This window comes from Zootoca vivipara, chromosome 13, assembly GCF_963506605.1.
Source record: "Zootoca vivipara chromosome 13, rZooViv1.1, whole genome shotgun sequence".
NCBI lineage: Eukaryota > Metazoa > Chordata > Lepidosauria > Squamata > Lacertidae > Zootoca > Zootoca vivipara.
This window is the reverse complement of record NC_083288.1, coordinates 50,012,954-50,032,238: the sequence shown is the minus strand read 5'-3', so window position 1 is coordinate 50,032,238 and position 19,285 is coordinate 50,012,954. Positions and strand designations below refer to the sequence as shown.

Here is a 19,285-nt window from a genome sequence, read left to right as displayed (position 1 = left end):
CAACACACCCGCAGAGAATTTGTAACATGGTTCATCTCTCCAGCTGCTGACGAGGAAAAACTGACAATTCACCCTGGAGTTGAAGGACTTTGCGATGGTGTGTTGGGGTGGAGTAGAGGTCCTCGGTTTCACTTCTTCCCTCAGCTGCCCTTCAGTTCACACAAACAGGGCTGCTGGGGAATTGAAGGCCCATTGCAGAGTTTCCTACAGAGCGGGGAGAGCTCCACAAGCAAAACTTTGCATTAAAAAAAATAAGGAATTAGCCCTTTCTATATACGAAAGGGTTCTCCTACACAAAGGGGTGGGTGGGAAGAGGCAAGAACAGCTCTAGCAAGTAGTTTATTTAACCCATGGAACTCTCTGCTACTTGGGACATGTTTGCCTTTGGATTTCTGTGGTTGGACAAATGGGTGAAGATGGAAGCCTGTAGATGTCCCCAGGAATAATTTTTGCAGCAGTATCAGGATACGAGTTCCAGAAAGGTTAGGGGTCCTACTGCCCTCTCCCCCCCCCCCCTCTCTCTCTCACACACAAAGCCACAGCCACCTTGAGCTCTTGCCAAGTTACATATAAGCACGCTGTTCAATCGACACATTTATTGCGGGCGGGAATTATTCGGGCGAAACTCATTTGTACAGTTTTGTCAATATGCAGACTACAACTTTGATACAAAACTTTGAGTGGTTGTGTCTATTATTATGGCTGGGGTGGGCTCTAACTTTCCTTGCACTTGGATGGTGGGTGGGGCTGGGGACAAATTCACTGCGTGGAGGGGTACGTCAACTCATAGAAAATGACTTGTTCTGAAGGAGCTCGGGATATAGCCATATTTCCGTCCCCTCCATCTAACCAGGCTCATGATGTAGATTTAGGCAAGGATATTATTTGCAGCTGAACTTCCTTGATGGCTAAATCTACATTCGTGCTTTCAGACATGGGGTTGTCGCTTACTGGAAAAGACAAAGCAGTTTGCATGAGCCGTTTTTCTTTCGGGGAAGTCACACCCAGTACACAAGGTGTAGGGAGAGGCACTTGAACCGTCTCACGGCAGAAACGGACCTTCCCATCACGCTTGCGTTTGCAGCGCCTTAAGTCACAAGGCGTAGCCAAGCGCCGTTTTGCTCAGCCCCCCCCCCTTTCTCACCAACAGAGCGGGAGAGAAAAACCAGCCCTGTTTCCCCACTTGCCCACTTTTTTCTTCCGGCAAGTTGTGAATTGAAATGAGAGACAGCAGGCATCTGGGGGGAAACTTTTTAGTTTAGAGAAAAGATTCCCTGCCCCCCCCCAACCTAGATGGCTTTGAAAGAGGATTGGGCAAATTCATAGACTGTCCCACGTATGGTGCAGCAGGTGAAACACGGAGCTGACTCCCATCGAAAAACTCCACACACCCCCAAAAAAGATACCCAAGGTAAATCTTGCAGGCCTGAAATCTACCCACCCCTTTCCTCCACCACTGCCAATATCCATGTTGGGCTCCTGTTCCCATCACCAACCCTGATAGCTGGCCATGCAGGCTCGGCCGGATGGGATTTTGGAGTCCAGAAACACCTGGAGGAAACCAGGATCCCATTCCTACTTTATATATTTATTGCATTTATATAATAATTTATTATTCCTACCCCGCCCATCTGGCTGTGTTTCCCCAGCCACTCTGGGCGGCTTCCAACAGAACATTAAAAGCTTCCCTGAACAGGGCTGCCTTCAGATGTCTTCTAAAAGTCTGGTAGCTGTTTTTCTCTTTGACATCTGATGGGAGGGCGTTCCACAGGGCGGGTGCCACTACCGAGAAGGCCCTCTGCCTGGTTCCCTGTAACTTGGCTTCTCGCAACGAGGGAACTGCCAGAAGGCCCTTGGCACTGGACCTCCGTGTCCGGGCAGAACGATGGGGGAGGAGACGCTCCTTCAGGTATACTGGACCGAGGCCGTTTAGGGCTTTAAAGGTCAGCACCAACACTTTGAATCGTGCTCGGGAACGTACTGGGAGCCAATGTGCCCCACCTTTTGGGTGTATGGGGTGTTAGGGGAGGAGGGGTACGTCTGGTGGGGGACATGTCCCCCTCCTTCTGTGGTGGTCTGTTCACCTCTGGTCCCCACCATGCACCTGTGGCTCCTAGAAGCTGTCAGCGTGCAACAGCCGCCACACCCTGGGAACGGCTTCCACTGGCTGGCTAAACCAGGTGAGGGGAGCCGAGGGATCTCCAACCCTCAGGGAGTTATGGACTTCCTCTGCATGTGAAGGCAGGCTCTGGTGGTTTCTGTACCTGCTGTAGAGGGAAGTGAGGAGCAGATGGGGCCCGTCCACCTGGGAAGGTAGCTCATCTAGGAGAAGGGAAACTCTGATCCTAAACCTCCGCTGCCTTGTGCCCAAGGAAGTCCTTTCAGTGCTGCTGGTGAAGCAGTTTGTCTTCACCCCTGGAGGTGCTCTCCATTCTCTCTCGAGACAGACGGATGCCAATGTTTACATTGGCATCCGGTCACCTAGGCCGTTTCAGCGGGGATGGAGTAACCGGTGGCACTCTGGGTGTCATTGAGACGCCATACAGTTCGAGCCAGCAAGGCCAACAGTTAGGAAGGACGGGTGTTGCAGGCCCACAAGATCCCTAGCTTTCTTCCGTATAGAATGAAGGTTGAAATTGGGCATTCGCACCCATGCCTGTTTTAACCCACGAGCATCCACCATTCCGTGGAGTTGAGACCAGGATGGTGGACTTTGAATTATGGTGACCTGGGTTCAGCTGAGATGGTCACTCTGGGACAACTGGTCCCCCCCCTCCCCAGCTTTTCTTTTCCTCCTCCATGAAATGACATCAATTGCAACTTATTGACGGATAATGGCTGCAAAGAGTGTTCGCTCGTTGAAAAGGCTGCCAGGAGCACAGGCACACCCCTAGGACAGCATAACCTTGGTCACAAACACCTGATTCTCTGCCGAAGCACCTGTGCCACGAGACAGAAATCCCAACAAGTGAAGCTTGGGAAAACTGCCCTGGCTGAACTTCGGCCTGTTGCGCAGCTACCAGAGGGACATGGACAACCTGCAGAAAGGTTATCACTCTTGCCGTGGGGCTGGAGAGGGGAATATCCTGTTCCAGGACAGGATAAGGAAGAGCGGAGTCAGCCCTGGGCGCCAAGAGTCTCTTATGGAAACTCTGCGTTCTGGGGGAGGAAGGAACCTCGGATAAGATAACACGGCTGCTGGCGTGTACAAGCTCCCCATTGTGATGTGGGAGCAAAGAGGAGCCAAAGAAGACAAGACCCCGGTCTATCTATAGATACTGTTTCCTGCACAGCTTTGCAGCTGATGGAACAGCCGCACAGGTCAGCTTGGGAGCAAATCCTGTTGCTTCTTCCCAGAGAACTGGTGTCAGCCGCTGAGATCAAGATAGCACCTTTTCAGACCCAGCTGGTAAATTCAACGCCCCTGTTGCCAGCAGAACGGGTTCTGCAGTCCACCCCACAAACGAATGCAGTCTCGACGGCTGAGCTCCGCCTGCAGCGACGGTGCTATTCCTGTTTCTAGCCCTCATGGTTTGAAAGAATATTGGCGGCGTGTGGGGTGGAGAATACATACAAGAAATTTTCAGAAGCTGAAGGCAGAGTTCAGTTGCCAAGGGCTAGTGGATTCAGTGCTCTATCACCCTGGCGTCTAACAAAGGCAGAATCTTGCAAATAAGTCATGCAAGTTACAAAAGGCTTTTTTCCCCTTGTTCAAATGGTGTTTTTTTAAAACAACAACAAAGAAATAACCATGGCTGCTATTATTCGACAGCCCTCTTGAAAATGAGCTTATAGCAGCTGAAATGCACTTTTCCTAGGGACTTCTTTGTAAAATTTAATGTTCTACCGTGTTTCTCATATTTTAAGTCATCCCTACAAAATAAGCCATGGCAGGATTTTCCTGACTTGAAGAAATATAAGACATACCCCAAAAATAAGCCGTAGTGGTGGGAGCAGGTCTGGATGGCGCCATGGAAGAGGAAGATGCCTGTCAGTGCCCGCAACCGGCTGCTGCTGCCCCTCCAAAATGTCCAGCAGCATGCACCGCGCCAAGCACTGAACCGGCGGCGGGACTGGCAAGAGCCGCAGTGCGTGCTGCTCCAAGCCCCGACCCGGCGGCAGGACACAGCAAGAGCCGCAGCGCGCGCTGCTCCGAGCCCCGACCCGGCGGCGAGACCCGGCAAGAGCCTCAGCGCGCGCTGCGTGGAGCCCCGACCCGGCAGGACCCAGCAGCGTGCCCTGCTGAAGCGCCGACAACGCGCGCAGCAGCAGCCAGTTCCGGGCGCCGAGCCGCGACAGGAAGAAGAGGGACGCAGCGGGACACAGCAACAACGACAAAAAACACCCGGCCGAGCCTTCATTGGCCGCCGCGGCTGCCACTCGCTGGTCCCTCCTCTTCCTGTCGCGCGCGCGCTGCAGGTCCCGCCGCTGGGTTGGCACTTGGCGCTGCTCCAAGCCCCAACCCGGTGGCGGGACGCAGCAAGAGCCTCAGTGCGCGCCGCGTGAAGCCCCGACCCGGCAGGACCCAGCAGCGTGCCCTGCTGAAGCGCCGACAACGCGCCCAGCAGCGCAGCAGCAGCCAGTTCCGGGCGCCGGACAGGGGAGGTACCATACTGTAATTTTTTTTAAAAAAAAATAAGACACCCCCGAAAATAAGCCATAGGCTTATTTTCTTGAGAAAAAAAGATTATAAGACATGACTTATAATATGAGAAACACGGTATTTGTTGCCATTTTGGGGTGGGCTTTGCCCCTGCTGTTCACTACACTGGTGAGTTCTGTGCTTTTGCTTTCAAAGTGGTGGTGGTGAAACCCCATACCTAGGCACTGTATGTAAGCTGGTAAGCAGTGGTACCTCAACTTACGAACGACTTGACAACCGAATTTTGCAACTTACAAAAGGGGCAAATGGCTGCACGCTTACGAATTTCTCAACATCCGAACGGAAACCGCGGCAGGTTTAGATAGGGTTTTTTCGACTTACGAATTTTTCCGTTTCCAATGCATTCCTATGGGAAATCACGTTCCCAATGGCGCTTTTCGACTTACGGATTTTTCGACCTACGAAGGTGCCTTCGGAACAGATTAAATTCGTAAGCCGAGGCACCGCTGTATTTTGAAATCTCATTGGAGCCTCTGCTAGTTTTCCATGTTGAGATGAAAATACGTGATGGGCATCTGTTCCTGTGCTGCTTAAGCTCTCTCCCCCTGCTCCCACATTGCAAATCAGAGAACTGTAGAGTTGGAAGAGAAAGAAGATTCCACCTAAACATTAATTAGGAAGAACTTCCTGACAGTAAGAGCTGTTTGGCAGTGGAATTTGCTGCCAAGGAGTGTGGTGGAGTCTCCTTCTTTGGAGGTCTTTCAGCAGAGGCTTGACAGGCATATGTCAAGAATGCTTTGATGGTGTTTCCTGCTTGGCAGGGGGTTGGACTGGATGGCCCTTGCGGTCTCTTCCAACTCTACGATTCTATCATCATCAGTGGGGATGACCGAACAAAACTTCCCAGGATTCAGCAGGCCATAGAGGTAGCAGCCAAGGTCTTCACATGGCCCACCCAACGTCCAAGCGTTACAAGAAAACAAACCCACAATAATTCAGAACAGCAATGGGATTCTTTTCCAGATTTAGCAAACATTTGACAAACGCAAACATGAAGTCCACCCCTTTCCAAGTCCTGGAGAAGGGGGCGTGTCCTGTTCCACGGTGCATGCACTGGTCCAGTCCAGCTTTGGCAGGAAAGCTTCCTTCCCTGGCAACGGCCTAGGGAAAACCGGGGTCTAGCCGGGAAGGGAGGAGAAACGTCTCTTGCCCTGCAGCAAACTGGGGCCTGTGTCCCTTCCCCGCATTCCCCACCCCCTCAGTTTGGTCAAACGTTGGAGGCCTGCTGCCCTCTGCCGGTGCATCGGAGGTACTGCAAGGAGGCCAGGCTCTCCAGCTCCACCTCGATGGAGACAATGTGATGTCCTGGAACCATGGCCAGACCCAAGACTCTGGGCTCTCCGGCGGAGAAGGAGTCTGCAGAGCAAAGGAGGGAGAGGGTGAGAAGGAGGGTCCCGTCTGCTCCTAATCCAGCCTTGGGCCCTCCAGAGGTTTGGGGCTGCAGCTCCCAAGGTGCTGGCTGGCACCGATGGGAGTTGTAGTTCCAAGCGCCTGGAGGGCCCCAGGTTGGCAAAGGCTGTCCTCATCTCCCTGGCGCTTATAAAGGCTCCCTCCAAAGAACACAGGGGCTTCCATCCCCCAGGCACACGCCCCTCTCCCCTTCAAGAACCCCCTTGAAATTCTGTCTCGCCAGGAGAGCGGCTAAGCCCCACCAACCCTCTCTTGCCCCCAGCCTAATTCTTCGCTATTAGTACTTAAATCTTTTTTTTCTGTTTCACTCCGCTATTGCATCAGTTTTTCCTCAATAGCCACAATCCGTTTACAAGCAAAAACATGTGGAAAGCATTAAACAGGAAATGAATAAACAAAGAAAGAGAGATGGTGGAACGACGGTGGAGACCCCAGGTGAGCACTAACCTGTGGGCTTGAGATACTCCTGGGCGGAGCCAAGAATCACATTGCAGTCTCGGTCCGTGCACAGGAAGCAGCCCACGAGGGTCCGCCCATCTGTCATTCGGATGCGCATGCTCTTGTTGAGGAGGTTCTCCAGCTTCCGGCGGGCATGTAGGTAGGGCGTGTCAGCTTTTTCCTCACCTGAGTCCTGGCAGAAACGTTCAAAGGATTAGTCTTCGCAGGCCAGAGGGATCTTTCCCTAATACTTCATAGGAAGAAATGCATTGGGGGTACCTTTCCCTCCCACTCCCATGTCCTGCTTTTTCACTTTCCAGAGAGAGACCAAGCCTCTAGTCCTCATGGTGGCATATGGGCAATGCCTGGGGAAGTCTTTCTTGGGTAGGCTCTAGAATGCAAATTTGTGGTGGTGGTGTTTTAATATCTCAGGATCTGTTCATGCCCTGTGGTGGAGGTTCATCTACACAGGGCTTTTAAATTAGCTATAAGAGGGCCTTTGCTATAAGAGGCTCCTTCCGGATTTTGGAGCTCCCTCTTTTGGATTTTGGACCAGCTCCCTCTTTGCTACGTGAAGATCATTTTATTCCAACAGGCTTTTGGGGAACTGTTTTTTAAGGAAAGAGCTTTTAATAGTGCTGTGCTGTTTTTACTATGTGAATTTTAATGAACCTTTAAAATATTGTCTTGATTCTATTATAGTTTAATTACTTTTAAAACACTGTCATTGTTTCTAGCTTTTCATATTTTATCCTTGTGGTCTTAATTTTTGTAAGCTGCCTTGAGTCTAGGTCTGGGGGAGAAAGCTGGATCGTTATTATTATTGTTGTTGCTATTGTTATTATTGCATTACCATTTCCTTCTTATCCCCGGCTTACATCATTGACAGTCAAGTGTGTTAATATTGCACCAGTTACCTAGAATGGTAACTCAGCTGAGAAGTGATAGAGGCGGTGTTAGAATTTTCATGAAACAGGTGTCATGTTCACTCCTATGAACAACAAACAATTTGCTTATTTTATTTGCCAACAAAACACACACACAGCAATTTATGTAGAGCCTTAATAATAATAATAATAATAATAATAATAATAATAATAATAATAATTTATTATTTATACCCCGCCCATCTGGCCGGGTTCCCCCAGCCACTCTGGGCGGCTTCCAACAAAACATTAAAATACAGAAATCCATCAAACATTAAAGGCTTCTCTGAGCAGGGCTGCCTTGAGATGCCTTCTAAAGGTCTGGTAATTGTTATTCTCTTTGACCTCTGGTGGGAGGGCATTCCACAGGGTGGGTGCCACTACCGAGAAGGCCCTCTGCCTGGTTCCCTGTAACTTGGCTTCTCGTAGCGAGGGAACCGCCAGAAGGCCCTCGGCGCTAGATCTCAGTGTCCGGGCAGAACGATGGGGGAGGAGACGCTCCTTCAGGTATACTGGACCGAGGCCTTAACCTGTTCGCTCACCCTCTATCTAGTGTTTGATGGAGATGCTTCTTTCGTGGTCTCTGCTCACAAAGCTACATATTGTGGATTAGTTGCCAACCAAGAATATTTTATTATAAGTTCCTTTCACTATTCACAATCAATAAGATTTGTTACAGAGTAGAAAAGAGGGCATCTTCTCCAAATCCAACCATAAAAGATTTACAAAACAGTTGAGAGGGTACTGATGAAAACCAAAAAAGGGTTCACTCCAGAACAGGAAAACTGTGTGAGCAGCCGGCAGGGCCAATGTTCAAGCCAACAAAGGCTACCCACATTCATAAGAACATAAGGAGAGAATGCTGGATCAGGCCAGTGGCCCATCTATAGGTGAAACTCGGAAAATTAGAATATCATTGAAAAGTGCATTTATTTCAGTAACACAACTTAAAAGGGGAAACCAATATATGAGATAGATGCATGACATGCAAAGCAAGTTATGTCAAGCCTTTATTTGTAGTTAGGCGGGTCAATTACCGGTATAAATGGAATGTAATTAATGAAACGTAATAGCGATGTTTATTTTTGTTTATTTTTGTATAATTGTAACTATTTGTTTTATTACTGTAGAATTTCCAAAAGAAAACATTTGTAAAAATAAAAATAAAAATAATAAGTTGCGTTACTGAAATAAATGCACTTTTCGACGATATTCTAATTTCCCGAGTTTCACCTGTAGTCCAGCATCCTGTTCTCAACCAGATGCCCCCGAGGGAAATTAGGATGCAATATTCGAGCTCAAGAGCCACTCATAATAAATACATATTATCCTTCCACCCCGACGGTAACCAGTGGCCTCTCCCCCCCCCCAATTTTGATTTATTTGCCTGACCCCCTCTTCATTTAATCCCCACAAGAGCCTTGTGAGGTAGGGCGGGCCGAGAGGCGGACCTTGAGCTGCATGGAGGAAAATGTGGCATAAAATTGCAATGAAATACATACATAAAAATGGCCACCTAGTGAGGGGGGATTTGAACCCTGGTCCCTCCCATCTCCTATCGCCCGCCACAAAGAAAACACTTAACCACCGCACCATACTAGGCCCTTCCAGCCTAAATTTGTTATTTTGGGGGGTGTCTTATTATACCCCAACTCCCAATTACTCCCTTCCCATCCCATCCCATGTACAGTACTCACTCTTTCTATCCCCAGGGTGCCTCCTTCTCCTCCCCTGTTTAAACACCCACCCCATTATGTCCTCCCCCTTTCTCCTATCTGTAGGCCTCCCCCCTGGGCTCCTCACCCCAGGACTAGGACTGTTTCCGCAGCCATTCTCCTCTCCCCTCTGCTGCTGCAACGGCTCTGGAAGAGCAGTGGCCGCCATCTTGACCCTCCCGCCGGCAGAGGGACTACAGCTCCCAGCAGGCCGCTTGGCTCCCCCGCCCCTCGGCTCCCAGCACGCTCTGCACGAGGTCCGCTCCTCCCTCCGCCTTTCCCGTCAGGCGCTGCGGGGGCTTCGCGGGGCGGTTGCCATGGTAGCGGCGGACGCGGCCTACTCCTCTTCCTCTCGCTCCTCCCGGCAATGGACGTTTACCGGCCGCGCTATTACACCCCGAAGGAGGTGGAGGTGCACAACCGGCCCTGGGACCTCTGGGTCTCCTACATGGGGCGGGTCTATGACCTCAGCCCCCTGGCCGAGGCCCACAAGGGTAACGCACGCAGCCTCTCCCTCTTCCCTATGGGGGCCCTAAAGGCAGCCGGCAGATTTCCCCACCCAAGAAATTGAGGGGGGGGGGCGGGTGAGTCGGAGGGAATGCTGAATGCACAACAGAAGACATCCCTCGGGGGTGGCAAATCCAGGGTCTGCCGGCCACGAGGGCTAAAAGGGAACCTCCATGTTCAGTGGCAGTCTACCTTCTCCAGGCAAACCTCACGGGACGCCACGAGGGCGGTGGGGCTGCTGCCTTCCCCAGGAGGGCCTCTCGTTTGGGCCACTACTGGGAAAGAGGGTGCTTGGCTAGCGTGCCTGATCCAGCAGGAGGACTCTTCTCTTACGTACGTTCATGGTGTGAGTTGTTTTTCCACGCACCTGCTGCTGCATCGCATTCACAGGCCTTGTGGCCTGCTTTTCCTCACCCCCTCCTCCCTCCTGTGTTGAGATCCCAAATGTGTCCTGTTTTATTTTTTGCTTTTCCCTAATTTGGAAAATAGCTTGGTGGTAGAGCACATTTTTACAAGGTCCTCTCCAGTGGTGGGCGACCTCAGGCCTTGGGAGGCAAATGTGGTCCTCAAGGCCCTTGGAATATTTGGCCCTTGGAATTCTCCCCCCCTTGACCCTCCTTGAGCACTTTTGCCTGGCTGGAACGTGTCCTTGAACTCCAACAAAGCCTCTTCCCAGGGGCAAAAACTAGGCTTTATTTCACCCAGGTCAAAGATCCAGATTGGCACCTCCCCTCCCCCATTTGTGTACACACACATACAAGCAGGGAGCCTCATTGGTGCCCTTCTAGAGGCTTCACCGAGGGCAAAATAACCAAGCTAGCCCCCGCACCTGCTATGGCTCTGCCTCTTCCTTCCCTGGATGTGTGGGTGTGTGGATGTACGTACACATGCATTATGCCACTCACTTTTGCCTCTGGCCCTATTCATCACTGACCTATGACACTCGAGGTTTGCCACAAGGGAGCGTGCTCCTTTGGCTAAAAAAAGGGGCTCCCTGCTCCTGATGGGAAAGACTCCTCTCTTTTGGAGACTGTGAAGAATACCAGTCAAACAAGATAATATGAGGCTAGCTAGAGCACTGGTGTGACTTAAGGATGGGCAAGCTTCATATGTATGCCTTATCTATATTCTCTGCCTGTTCAGGTGATATCTTATTGAAGCCTATCCTAGAAGCAGCGGGGAAAGACATTACCCACTGGTTCAACCCCAAAACCAAAGACGTGAGTACCTGCAGCTCTTGGCGCTCAGGGCAACTTAGGGCAAAGATCTTGCCTGAGTGGAAAACTCTTGGAAAATTAGAGTTTAGTTTTACTCTTACAGAATGTTGATGCTTTTCTCCATAAGAGTGTTGCTGGCCATTTATTACTGTTGTTGTTGTTGTTGTTTAAAATTGGTATACTGCCCTTCATTCACAGATCTCAGGGCAGTATACATAAACATGTAATATAAAAATTTGTGATAAAACATTATAATGCAATACAATATAATTGCACAATACAATACATGATAAAAGAAAGAACAACAAACCAATACCCCCTTCCCTTCCCACAAACACACTTAAAAGGCATTTGTATCATTATTAGTTTGTTAACAATTTCCTTGACTTGCTGTCCCAAGCAGAATACATTTGAAATACTCTATGTTAGGTCTTGAAAGGCAGAGAAAAAAGGAGCAAACATTTCCATCACTGCAAATGCCAAATAAATTGTTTCTGGAATCCCATTTTCTGTTTGTCATGCATGTGGAATCCTCTTATCTCCATGTATCAACCTGTCCCATTTGTAAAGATCTTTAGAAGAGGTGTTTCTTGAGGTTTCCCATCCAGGAATGGCACATTATGTAGTAACATATTGGTACTTTCCTTTTGGTGCCAACTTACAATGTATCTGTTTTCCCTGGCATTTACATGATGTAAATTCTGGAACTGCCCACATTTTTAAAGGTTTTTCAGTATGAAATTTATATTGGTTGTTTTAAGTGATCTTTTTTCCTGCTCCTGGTTTATGCTGTACTGTATATGGGATGGCTGCAACTTGCTGTCACAGGGTTTGGCAGCAATGGTGGGATAAAAATTTACCAAAGAAAGACTTATTTGAAGCCACTCCCCTCTTAACTGAGAAAGGCCGTGAATTCCCTCCTTCCAGATACAGACACACATTAACCCTCTAACAGGATGCCTCAAGTACTACACCCCACAAGGTCGCTTTGTGCACATCCCACCTCCTCTGCCTCGTACAGACTGGGCCAATGACTTTGGCAAGCCCTGGTGGAGAGATAACAACTACGAGGTGGGCATCTTGTCTGCCAAAACCAGACGCATACGGATCATCAACACTCTGACCTCTCAGGAACATACCCTTGAGGTGAGTCCTGCCCCACCTTCGGAAAGGTAAAATTTAAGAAATAAAAAAAACACCCAAGATATTGTTGGCAATTGCCCCTCTTCCTTTGCTAATGTTCCTCTGATGGGACAATGTTGTGGACCTCGATTCTGCCTGGCTTGTCTCCGCCTCCCCAGGATGTGGAGGCTGAAGGGAACCACTTGGTTTTCAGACGCATTTGGACCTCCTGTGATTCCACCCATGGATGATAATAATAATAATAATAATAATAATAATAATAATAATAATAATAATAATAATTTATTATTTATACCCCGCCCATCTGGCCGGGTTCCCCCAGCCACTCTGGGCGGCTTCCAACAAAACATTAAAATACAGAAATCCATCAAACATTAAAAGCTTCCCTAAACAGGGCTGCCTTGAGATGCCTTCTAAAGGTCTGGTAATTGTTGTTCTCTTTGACCTCTGGTGGGAGGGTGTTCCACAGGGCGGGTGCCACTACCGAGAAGGCCCTCTGCCTGGTTCCCTGTAACTTAGCTTCTCGTAGCGAGGGAACCGCCAGAAGGCCCTCGGCGCTGGACCTCAGTGTCCGGGCAGAACGATGGGGGAGGAGACGCTCCTTCAGGTAAACTGGACCGAGGATGTAACATGGTGCTCTCTGCAGGTTTGTTCCGAGGAATCCATGTGGGAGATCCTTCGGCGGTACTTGCCCTTCAACGCCCATGCGGCCAGCTACACATGGAAATATGAACGCGTCAACCTAGACATGGATAAGAACCTGCAGCAGAACAACATTCCAGATGAGGACGAGGAGTTCTACAATCTCTACATGGACGCTGATGCCTTCACCCCAGCCATCCTGCTCTACTTCAACGATGACCTCACTGAGTTCTAGGTAACCCCAAAATGGAGAAGGAACTGGTCCCATCTCCAGCCATGCTGCCCCCCACCCCCACCCCAGCAGCCCCTCATCTAGCTTGCTTATTTATAAGAATATTTATAAGCCACCAACTCATTTAAAAAAATGCATCATGTCCAATAAAACCTTTCAAACGCTGTAAAATTCTAAAATCGTAAGATACAGAACACTTGGTTAAACCAGAACAGCAGGGAGAAACAAGCTTCCTCCATCTTCTCAAGGGGCTGTGTCACATGGAAGATGAAGAAAGCTTGTTTTCTCCTGCTCCAGAGGGTAGGACTTGAACCAATTGATTCAAGTTGCAAAAAATGAAATTCGAACTCAACACCAGGAAGAACTTTCTGACAGTAAGAGCTTCTTCAACAGAAGAATGGTCTCCCTCAGGAGGTGGTGGACTCTCCTTCTTTTGAGGTTTTTTTAAGCAGAAGTTGGATGACCATCTGGCATGGATGCTTTAATTGAGAGTCCTGCATTGCAGGGGCTGGACTAGATGACCCTTGGGGGTCCCTTCCAACTCTACAACTCCAATTTAGGCGCTTGCCTGATTTTGATAGTTCCAAAATATATTCATTTATTTGATTTATGCTCCACCTTTCCTCCAGAGTGCCCCAGGTAGCATACATGGCTTTCCCCTCCCCATTTTATCCTCACAATAACCCTGTGAGGTAGGCTAGACTAAATGTCAGGGACTGGCCCAAAGTCACTCGTGTGAGCTTCCTGGTTGAGTTGGGATTTGAACCCTGGGCTCCCAGGTCCCGTCTAGGGCTGGGCGATATCTGGTTTTCAGCATCTTAGTATATCACCAACTAAACATCTCGATATAGCGTTACATCACAATGTCCGAAATAAAGATGCAGCTACGGAGAGGCATTGCCTGGCTTCACAGATTTTCCCACATTGTGATTTTTGCATAGCACACACATTTCCTTACAACTCATTAAGGCTGCTAATTACTCAGATGGGAGAGATACCTGGGATACTGAGGAAAGAACCCTGGGAGGAGGGTGAATAGTGTAAGGAGTCTACATTTGGGGACAGCCAGGTTGTTGCCCTTCCTCTGCTAAAAAACCTTTTGAATGAATCTGTGAGAGCTTCAGTAAATGTGTTTCTCAGCCAGAAGAACACCCCCAGATTCTGTGTTCGCAAAGAGGCCACACCCTGCTTTTCCTCCATTGATCAGGAAGGCGTTTCCTCTTGGCCCGCCTTGCAACTGGTTACCCAGAAGTCAGCAACAGAGATGGAAAATGGCGTTTGTGAAAATTCACTCTAGACTCAAGATGATGAAGCTCCTGTATTTCAGGAAAACTTTCTGGGTAGGAGGTGCCACAGAAAAATAAAAGCCTTTTGTACAAACAAGACACAGTGCTAATATTGAGGAGAAACGAGAACATGAGAGTCAACATGGGCTTGTTGATCCAGTATGAGGCCTGTACAAGGGCACTCTTGGGCCAGTTTGGTATTTGCTGGAAATGAAGGTGTACCAAGAAATGATAATTTTACATGAATGGACTCCTGGAAAAGGATTTCACCAACCTTGGGTTGCATCCACCCTAGAGTTAGGAGCCTTATAATATGTAAGCAGTTTAGGACGTATCCACTAGATGTCAGCAGTGGCTCATCAAGCAGCCATTTTGAGGTCTGTACCGCAACCCTTGAAATGGTTTTAAATATAGAATAATGACTCTAACATTCAGTGGTTGATTATTCTGCAGGGTCATAGCCAATGGGAGAAGCACTGCTTCTCATTTGGAGCAGGACACACTCACTCCCGCTCGCCTTTCCCCAGAGCCTTTTGAAATTCAAACTTTGTTATTAAGCCTACTAACATCCTCTGGCTGGTGGTTTTTTTTTTAAAAAAAATGTTTTTGTTAAAGATTTTCTTGGTTTACAAAAATACATGCCTTGTCTCTTTTTCTCAGGTTGTACAGTCTTCCTTACAAATCAGTTACATTTGTTATGCGACATTAGTGATGGGGAAGAAGAGGGGGGAGAGGAGGGGGTGGTGGTGAGGTTTATATTCTTTTGTATAGTGCATGTGTGGCGTTTTGTGCCAATGTCCACTGGGTAGGTTCTCTTTCTATTTGTCTATTGAATTTCCTTGGTAGTGAGAGGTATTGGTGGGCAGGGTGTGGCTGGTTGTCTGTGGTTGTCTGCAGTGGGGTTTGTTTGCATTTGTGAGATGGGGAGGGCTTGTTGGGTCATCCTCTGGCTGTTGAGAATCTGGGGAGTCCTGGGCTCAAATCCCCACCCAGCCATGACGCTCAGGGTGACCTTGGGTCAATTGTTTTAGCTCAACCTAACCTACACCACAGGGTTGTTGTGAAGGTGGTAGGAGAAGAACCATGTAAAGTCACATTGAGCTCCCTGGAGGACAAGCATGATAACAATGTAATAAATAAAACACAGACTCTGCAGTAGTCTTTGCCTCCACATGTTTTGGGCTGCAGCTTCCATCGGCCCCAGCCAGAATGTGCTAGCTAAGATTGATGGGAATTGTAGTCCAAAACATCTGGAGGGTAGCAGGTTGGCAAGGCTAACGTAGAAGCAATACCTTTATTATGGCACAAAAAGGAGACCAGTTAGAATTCCAGCATCTTCTAATACTGCTGCATTAGTTGGGGTAAATGGCCAAAATTCTCCTCTTTCAAGCTCAGAATTCATACACAGACAGCACAATCCTATATGTGTTTACACAGAAGAAAGTCTCCGTGGAACACACGCTGCCTGATCTTTAGGATTGCAGGAGAAATCTGCTTTGTCATCCCGCAGATACAAAATAAACCTGTATTTGTAGAGAAGCTAAATCTGTATTCACATGTGCTAATGGAAAAATGATTTCTGTTCCCAGAATGTCCACTATTTTTCATATATAGAAGTTGGGAAGATAGTGACCCTTCTCCCAGCTGAGAGTATGATTTTTCTCCCTTTCCAATGCCTCCATGATTGCCACCAAGCAACACAATTTTTGTTTCTTTTCTCTCATATAGAAAATAAGTCTCAATTTATTTAACTTTTTAAAAAGAGACAGTTCTTCAGCTTTGAAAAGACAGAATTTAAAATACACATAATTGCTAAAAGAATTCCCAGCTCATCCAGGTCCCCTAAGTGCTTCTTCTAGTCAAGAAGGTGTTATGTTGCTTCTGAAGTACTGTTTGTCAGACCTCTGAAGGAGATGACTCTTCTTTTGGAAGCAGCCACTCTGGACATCCCTCTCCCTTTATGTGCTTTTGCTGTTCAAGCATGCTGCGTTGAGGTTGCTAATCAAAAAATAGTTCTTAGCAAATTGTTGAGATCTGGATGGAACACACACAGAGAGAAAAGGAAATATCAAACACCAGTCCCGGAATATGGGGGTAAGAACATCTGTGGATCATGCGGGGACATCCAGTGCGGCAGAAAAGGAAATGCTTAGAGCCGAGTCAAGCTAGACTCAGGGGATCAGGGAGGCCTGTGGTGAGCCATAACCCCTCCAGTGAGTGCACTTGTGTGATAATTGCTTTGGTGGGAGAGACAGTAACAGCTGGGCTCCCTGCTTGCTAACCTGTGTCTGTAGGCAAAGTGATGGTGGTGCTTTGAGTGTGTGAGTTGCTGGGAGAGAGTTGCTTTAGAAGAAGAGCATGACAGAACTCAGGGGAGGCTATCGAAAAAGCAAACCCAGCCTCTTAGCTTCTAAAGGGCACAGTTAAGTTTAAGAAATTTTGTATTTTTGTTGTTGTTTTTAGTGTTTATTGGTTTTTGTTATTTGTTGTGTTTTGTTTTTATTAGATGTTTTTTAAAATAATAAAAATAAATTGAAATAAATAAATAAATAAAATAAAGGGCACAGCCTACCCAGTCTCAGATACTTGGGAATGCTATGCTCAGACTCGCTTAGTGCTGCAGGACTCAGAAATGGAAGAACCATGTTGTTCTTTTGTTGTTGTTTAATCGTTTGGTCGTGTCCGACTCATTGTGACCCCATGGACCAGAGAACACCAGGCACTCCTGTCTTCCACTGCCTCCTGCAGTTTGGTCAGACTCATGTTGGTAGCTTCGAGAACACTATCCAACCATCTCGTCCTCTGTCGTCCCCTTCTCCTAGTGCCCTCCATCTTTCCCAACATCAGGGTCTTTTCCAGGGAGCGTTTTCTTCTCATGACGTGGCCAAAGTATTGGAGCCTGAGCTTCAGGATCTGACCTTCCAGTGAGCACTTAGGGCTGATTTCCTTCAGAATGTATAGGAAGAACCATAGATGATTCCTATGCTTAGCACAAAAGGAATGTAAGGAATTCACCAGCTGCCAAATTGCTACATGGCAAAGCTCAAGGTGTTACTAATCTATATACAGTATATAAAAATGTAAACTGGCCATGTCCGTTAGTATCCACGTTTCACCAAAACCGCTTGACCGATTGCGTTCAAAGTTTGACACAATGCTGCATGCGAATATGAGAGCAAGCCCATACCTTTTTCAAAGACAGATGTCACGCCTGTGCCACGTAAAAACCCCAAACCCCATGTTTCAAAACACACCACTCAGACGAAAATGCATTCTGGGAAAATAACCAGGTTGCAAACCAGCGTCCTCTAGTGGTGGCTACGCTGGTACTGCACCTATAAAACCTTCCTTCTCAACAGCACCTTGGCTCTCGTTTACATACCGTACTAGGCCGAAGCCTTTACAGACTAGGCCGAATGGAGGTACTGACTCGCCTGGGTGGGGGTTGGGGAGAGGAGGGGACGGGATAGGTCAGGACATGGTGGGACCAGTCACTGGGATGAGCCGGGGGGGTGGGGGGAAGAGGGGGTGGGATACGTCATGGAACGGCACAGGGTGGGGACAGGCACAGGGATTAGCCACAGCAACACGTGGCAGGGCCAGCTAGTAGTATATAAAGCCCCAAACAACTTGGGACCAGTTTACCTGTGAGATCACATTCTATGTCTACACGACTGCTTGGATCAGCAGAACTGGCACTGTTACAGGTGCCACACAATATTTGTTTCACATCTGTAAGAAATGGATCTTTTAGTGTGGTAGCACGCCCAATTTGGAACTTCCTGCCAATCGCCATCAGTCAGGTGCCTTCATTGTACTCTTTTCCCCCCCTGCTAAAAACATTTTTTGTTAGAAAGGCCTACCCAGATACATTGAATGTTGATATATTTTCAGTTTAGCACTGATTTAAATGTTTTAAATAGTTGTTTTCAATGGTTTTAACCAATAATTTTACTGTTTTATTCTTTTTGTAAACCGCATTGAGGGTTTTTTTTACAATCAAGCGGTGTGTAATTTTTTTTGAAATAAAGAAAAGACTGTTTCCTTAGAAATTTGCATACCGAGCCAGAATAATTTAAAGTGTACTTTGAGCCAAATAAACATTAAACACACCAACCTCAAATACATTATGCAGAAGCAGGTTCTACTGCTATCATTGCAGCTTCCTTTCATATGATGTACGTATTTATGATTGGGATCTCCATCCCTCTGAAGACTGATTAAATTCTTGTAGTGTGTTTTCAAAAGCCTTTCTCCTGTTGCCACCCTAAGATGTTCACAACAATACATTTCACTTAGAAACCAGGAAACAGGAACTTGCAAATCCATCCAGATATTTAGATATATAAATACAATGACATACAACCCGGGCGGGGGGGGGGAGGGGGAGTAAAACAGAGCAACCTCCCCCACCCCACCCCTTACTGTAAGAAAATAGCATTGGACACAAAAATACGGCACAGAATACAGAGGGAAGTTTCACATTTTGGAGTTTCCTTTGGGAAGTTGATTTTATCATTTAGAATATGTTGGGGGTATTAAAAGGAAAACCATGGGTTTGCAAGGGAGGATGAACCAATTTGCAAGGGAGGATGAACCAAAGACTGACAGGTGTCGGAAAGGAGAGGTTATAGGAAAGATAACAGGAAGGAAACTAATCTTGGATTTTGCACAGTGTTACACCAGCTGGCCTCAGGACTCCAGCTGTCTTTCCCAATAGGCACCTTGCGTGCTCCTCACCTGGCTGAGCTTCTTCCTGCAACGTTTCCCCACTGCTCCTTATGGTAATATATCCAGTCTCTCTCCCCACAATCTTCAAAAACTGCCCCTGCATGTGGTGCCTGTGCCAAAATGAAAACAAACAAAAAGCATTATACAGTATATACACAAACAAGCTGGCGTGCTTGGAGCAGCAACACTCGAGTGCAGTGATGGTTCTGGAAAGGTGCATCCCAGGCCAGGAAACCTTAATGATGATGATGATGATGATGATTTTTTACTATTATTTCTACCCCGCCCATCTGGCTGGGTTCCCCCAGCCACTCTGGGCGGCTTCCAAAAAGATTAAAAATACTACATTAAAACATCAGTCAGTAAAAACTTCCC

The 19,285-nt window shown here is 47.7% G+C and overlaps 2 protein-coding genes across 3 annotated transcripts; one reads left to right on the top strand and one right to left on the bottom strand.

The window, feature by feature from the left end:
* Nucleotides 1–5,597: 5,597 nt before the first annotated feature.
* On the bottom strand, nucleotides 5,598–9,334 carry NAA38 (N-alpha-acetyltransferase 38, NatC auxiliary subunit). 2 transcript variants are annotated; one of them, XM_035135630.1, is made up of 4 exons: nucleotides 9,241–9,334; nucleotides 7,365–7,502; nucleotides 6,521–6,704; nucleotides 5,598–6,019 (listed from the first exon to the last, which is right to left on the bottom strand). In XM_035135630.1, the coding sequence occupies exons 2-4, from the start codon at nucleotides 7,365–7,367 to the stop codon at nucleotides 5,871–5,873; spliced, it is 336 nt and encodes a 111-aa protein (XP_034991521.1). In that variant the 5' UTR covers nucleotides 7,368–7,502; nucleotides 9,241–9,334; the 3' UTR covers nucleotides 5,598–5,870. The 2 variants fall into 2 exon arrangements, with proteins under 2 accessions (XP_034991521.1, XP_034991518.1); XM_035135627.2 differs by lacking the exon at nucleotides 7,365–7,502 and having other exon boundaries at nucleotides 9,241–9,333.
* A 129-nt stretch (nucleotides 9,335–9,463) lies between these two features.
* Nucleotides 9,464–17,678, top strand: LOC118095857 (cytochrome b5 domain-containing protein 1). The gene is made up of 4 exons (XM_060281893.1): nucleotides 9,464–9,646; nucleotides 10,803–10,879; nucleotides 11,804–12,022; nucleotides 12,666–17,678. Exons 1-4 carry the CDS (start codon nucleotides 9,520–9,522, stop codon nucleotides 12,894–12,896), a joined length of 654 nt encoding a protein of 217 aa, XP_060137876.1. The 5' UTR covers nucleotides 9,464–9,519; the 3' UTR covers nucleotides 12,897–17,678.
* Nucleotides 17,679–19,285: the final 1,607 nt, after the last annotated feature.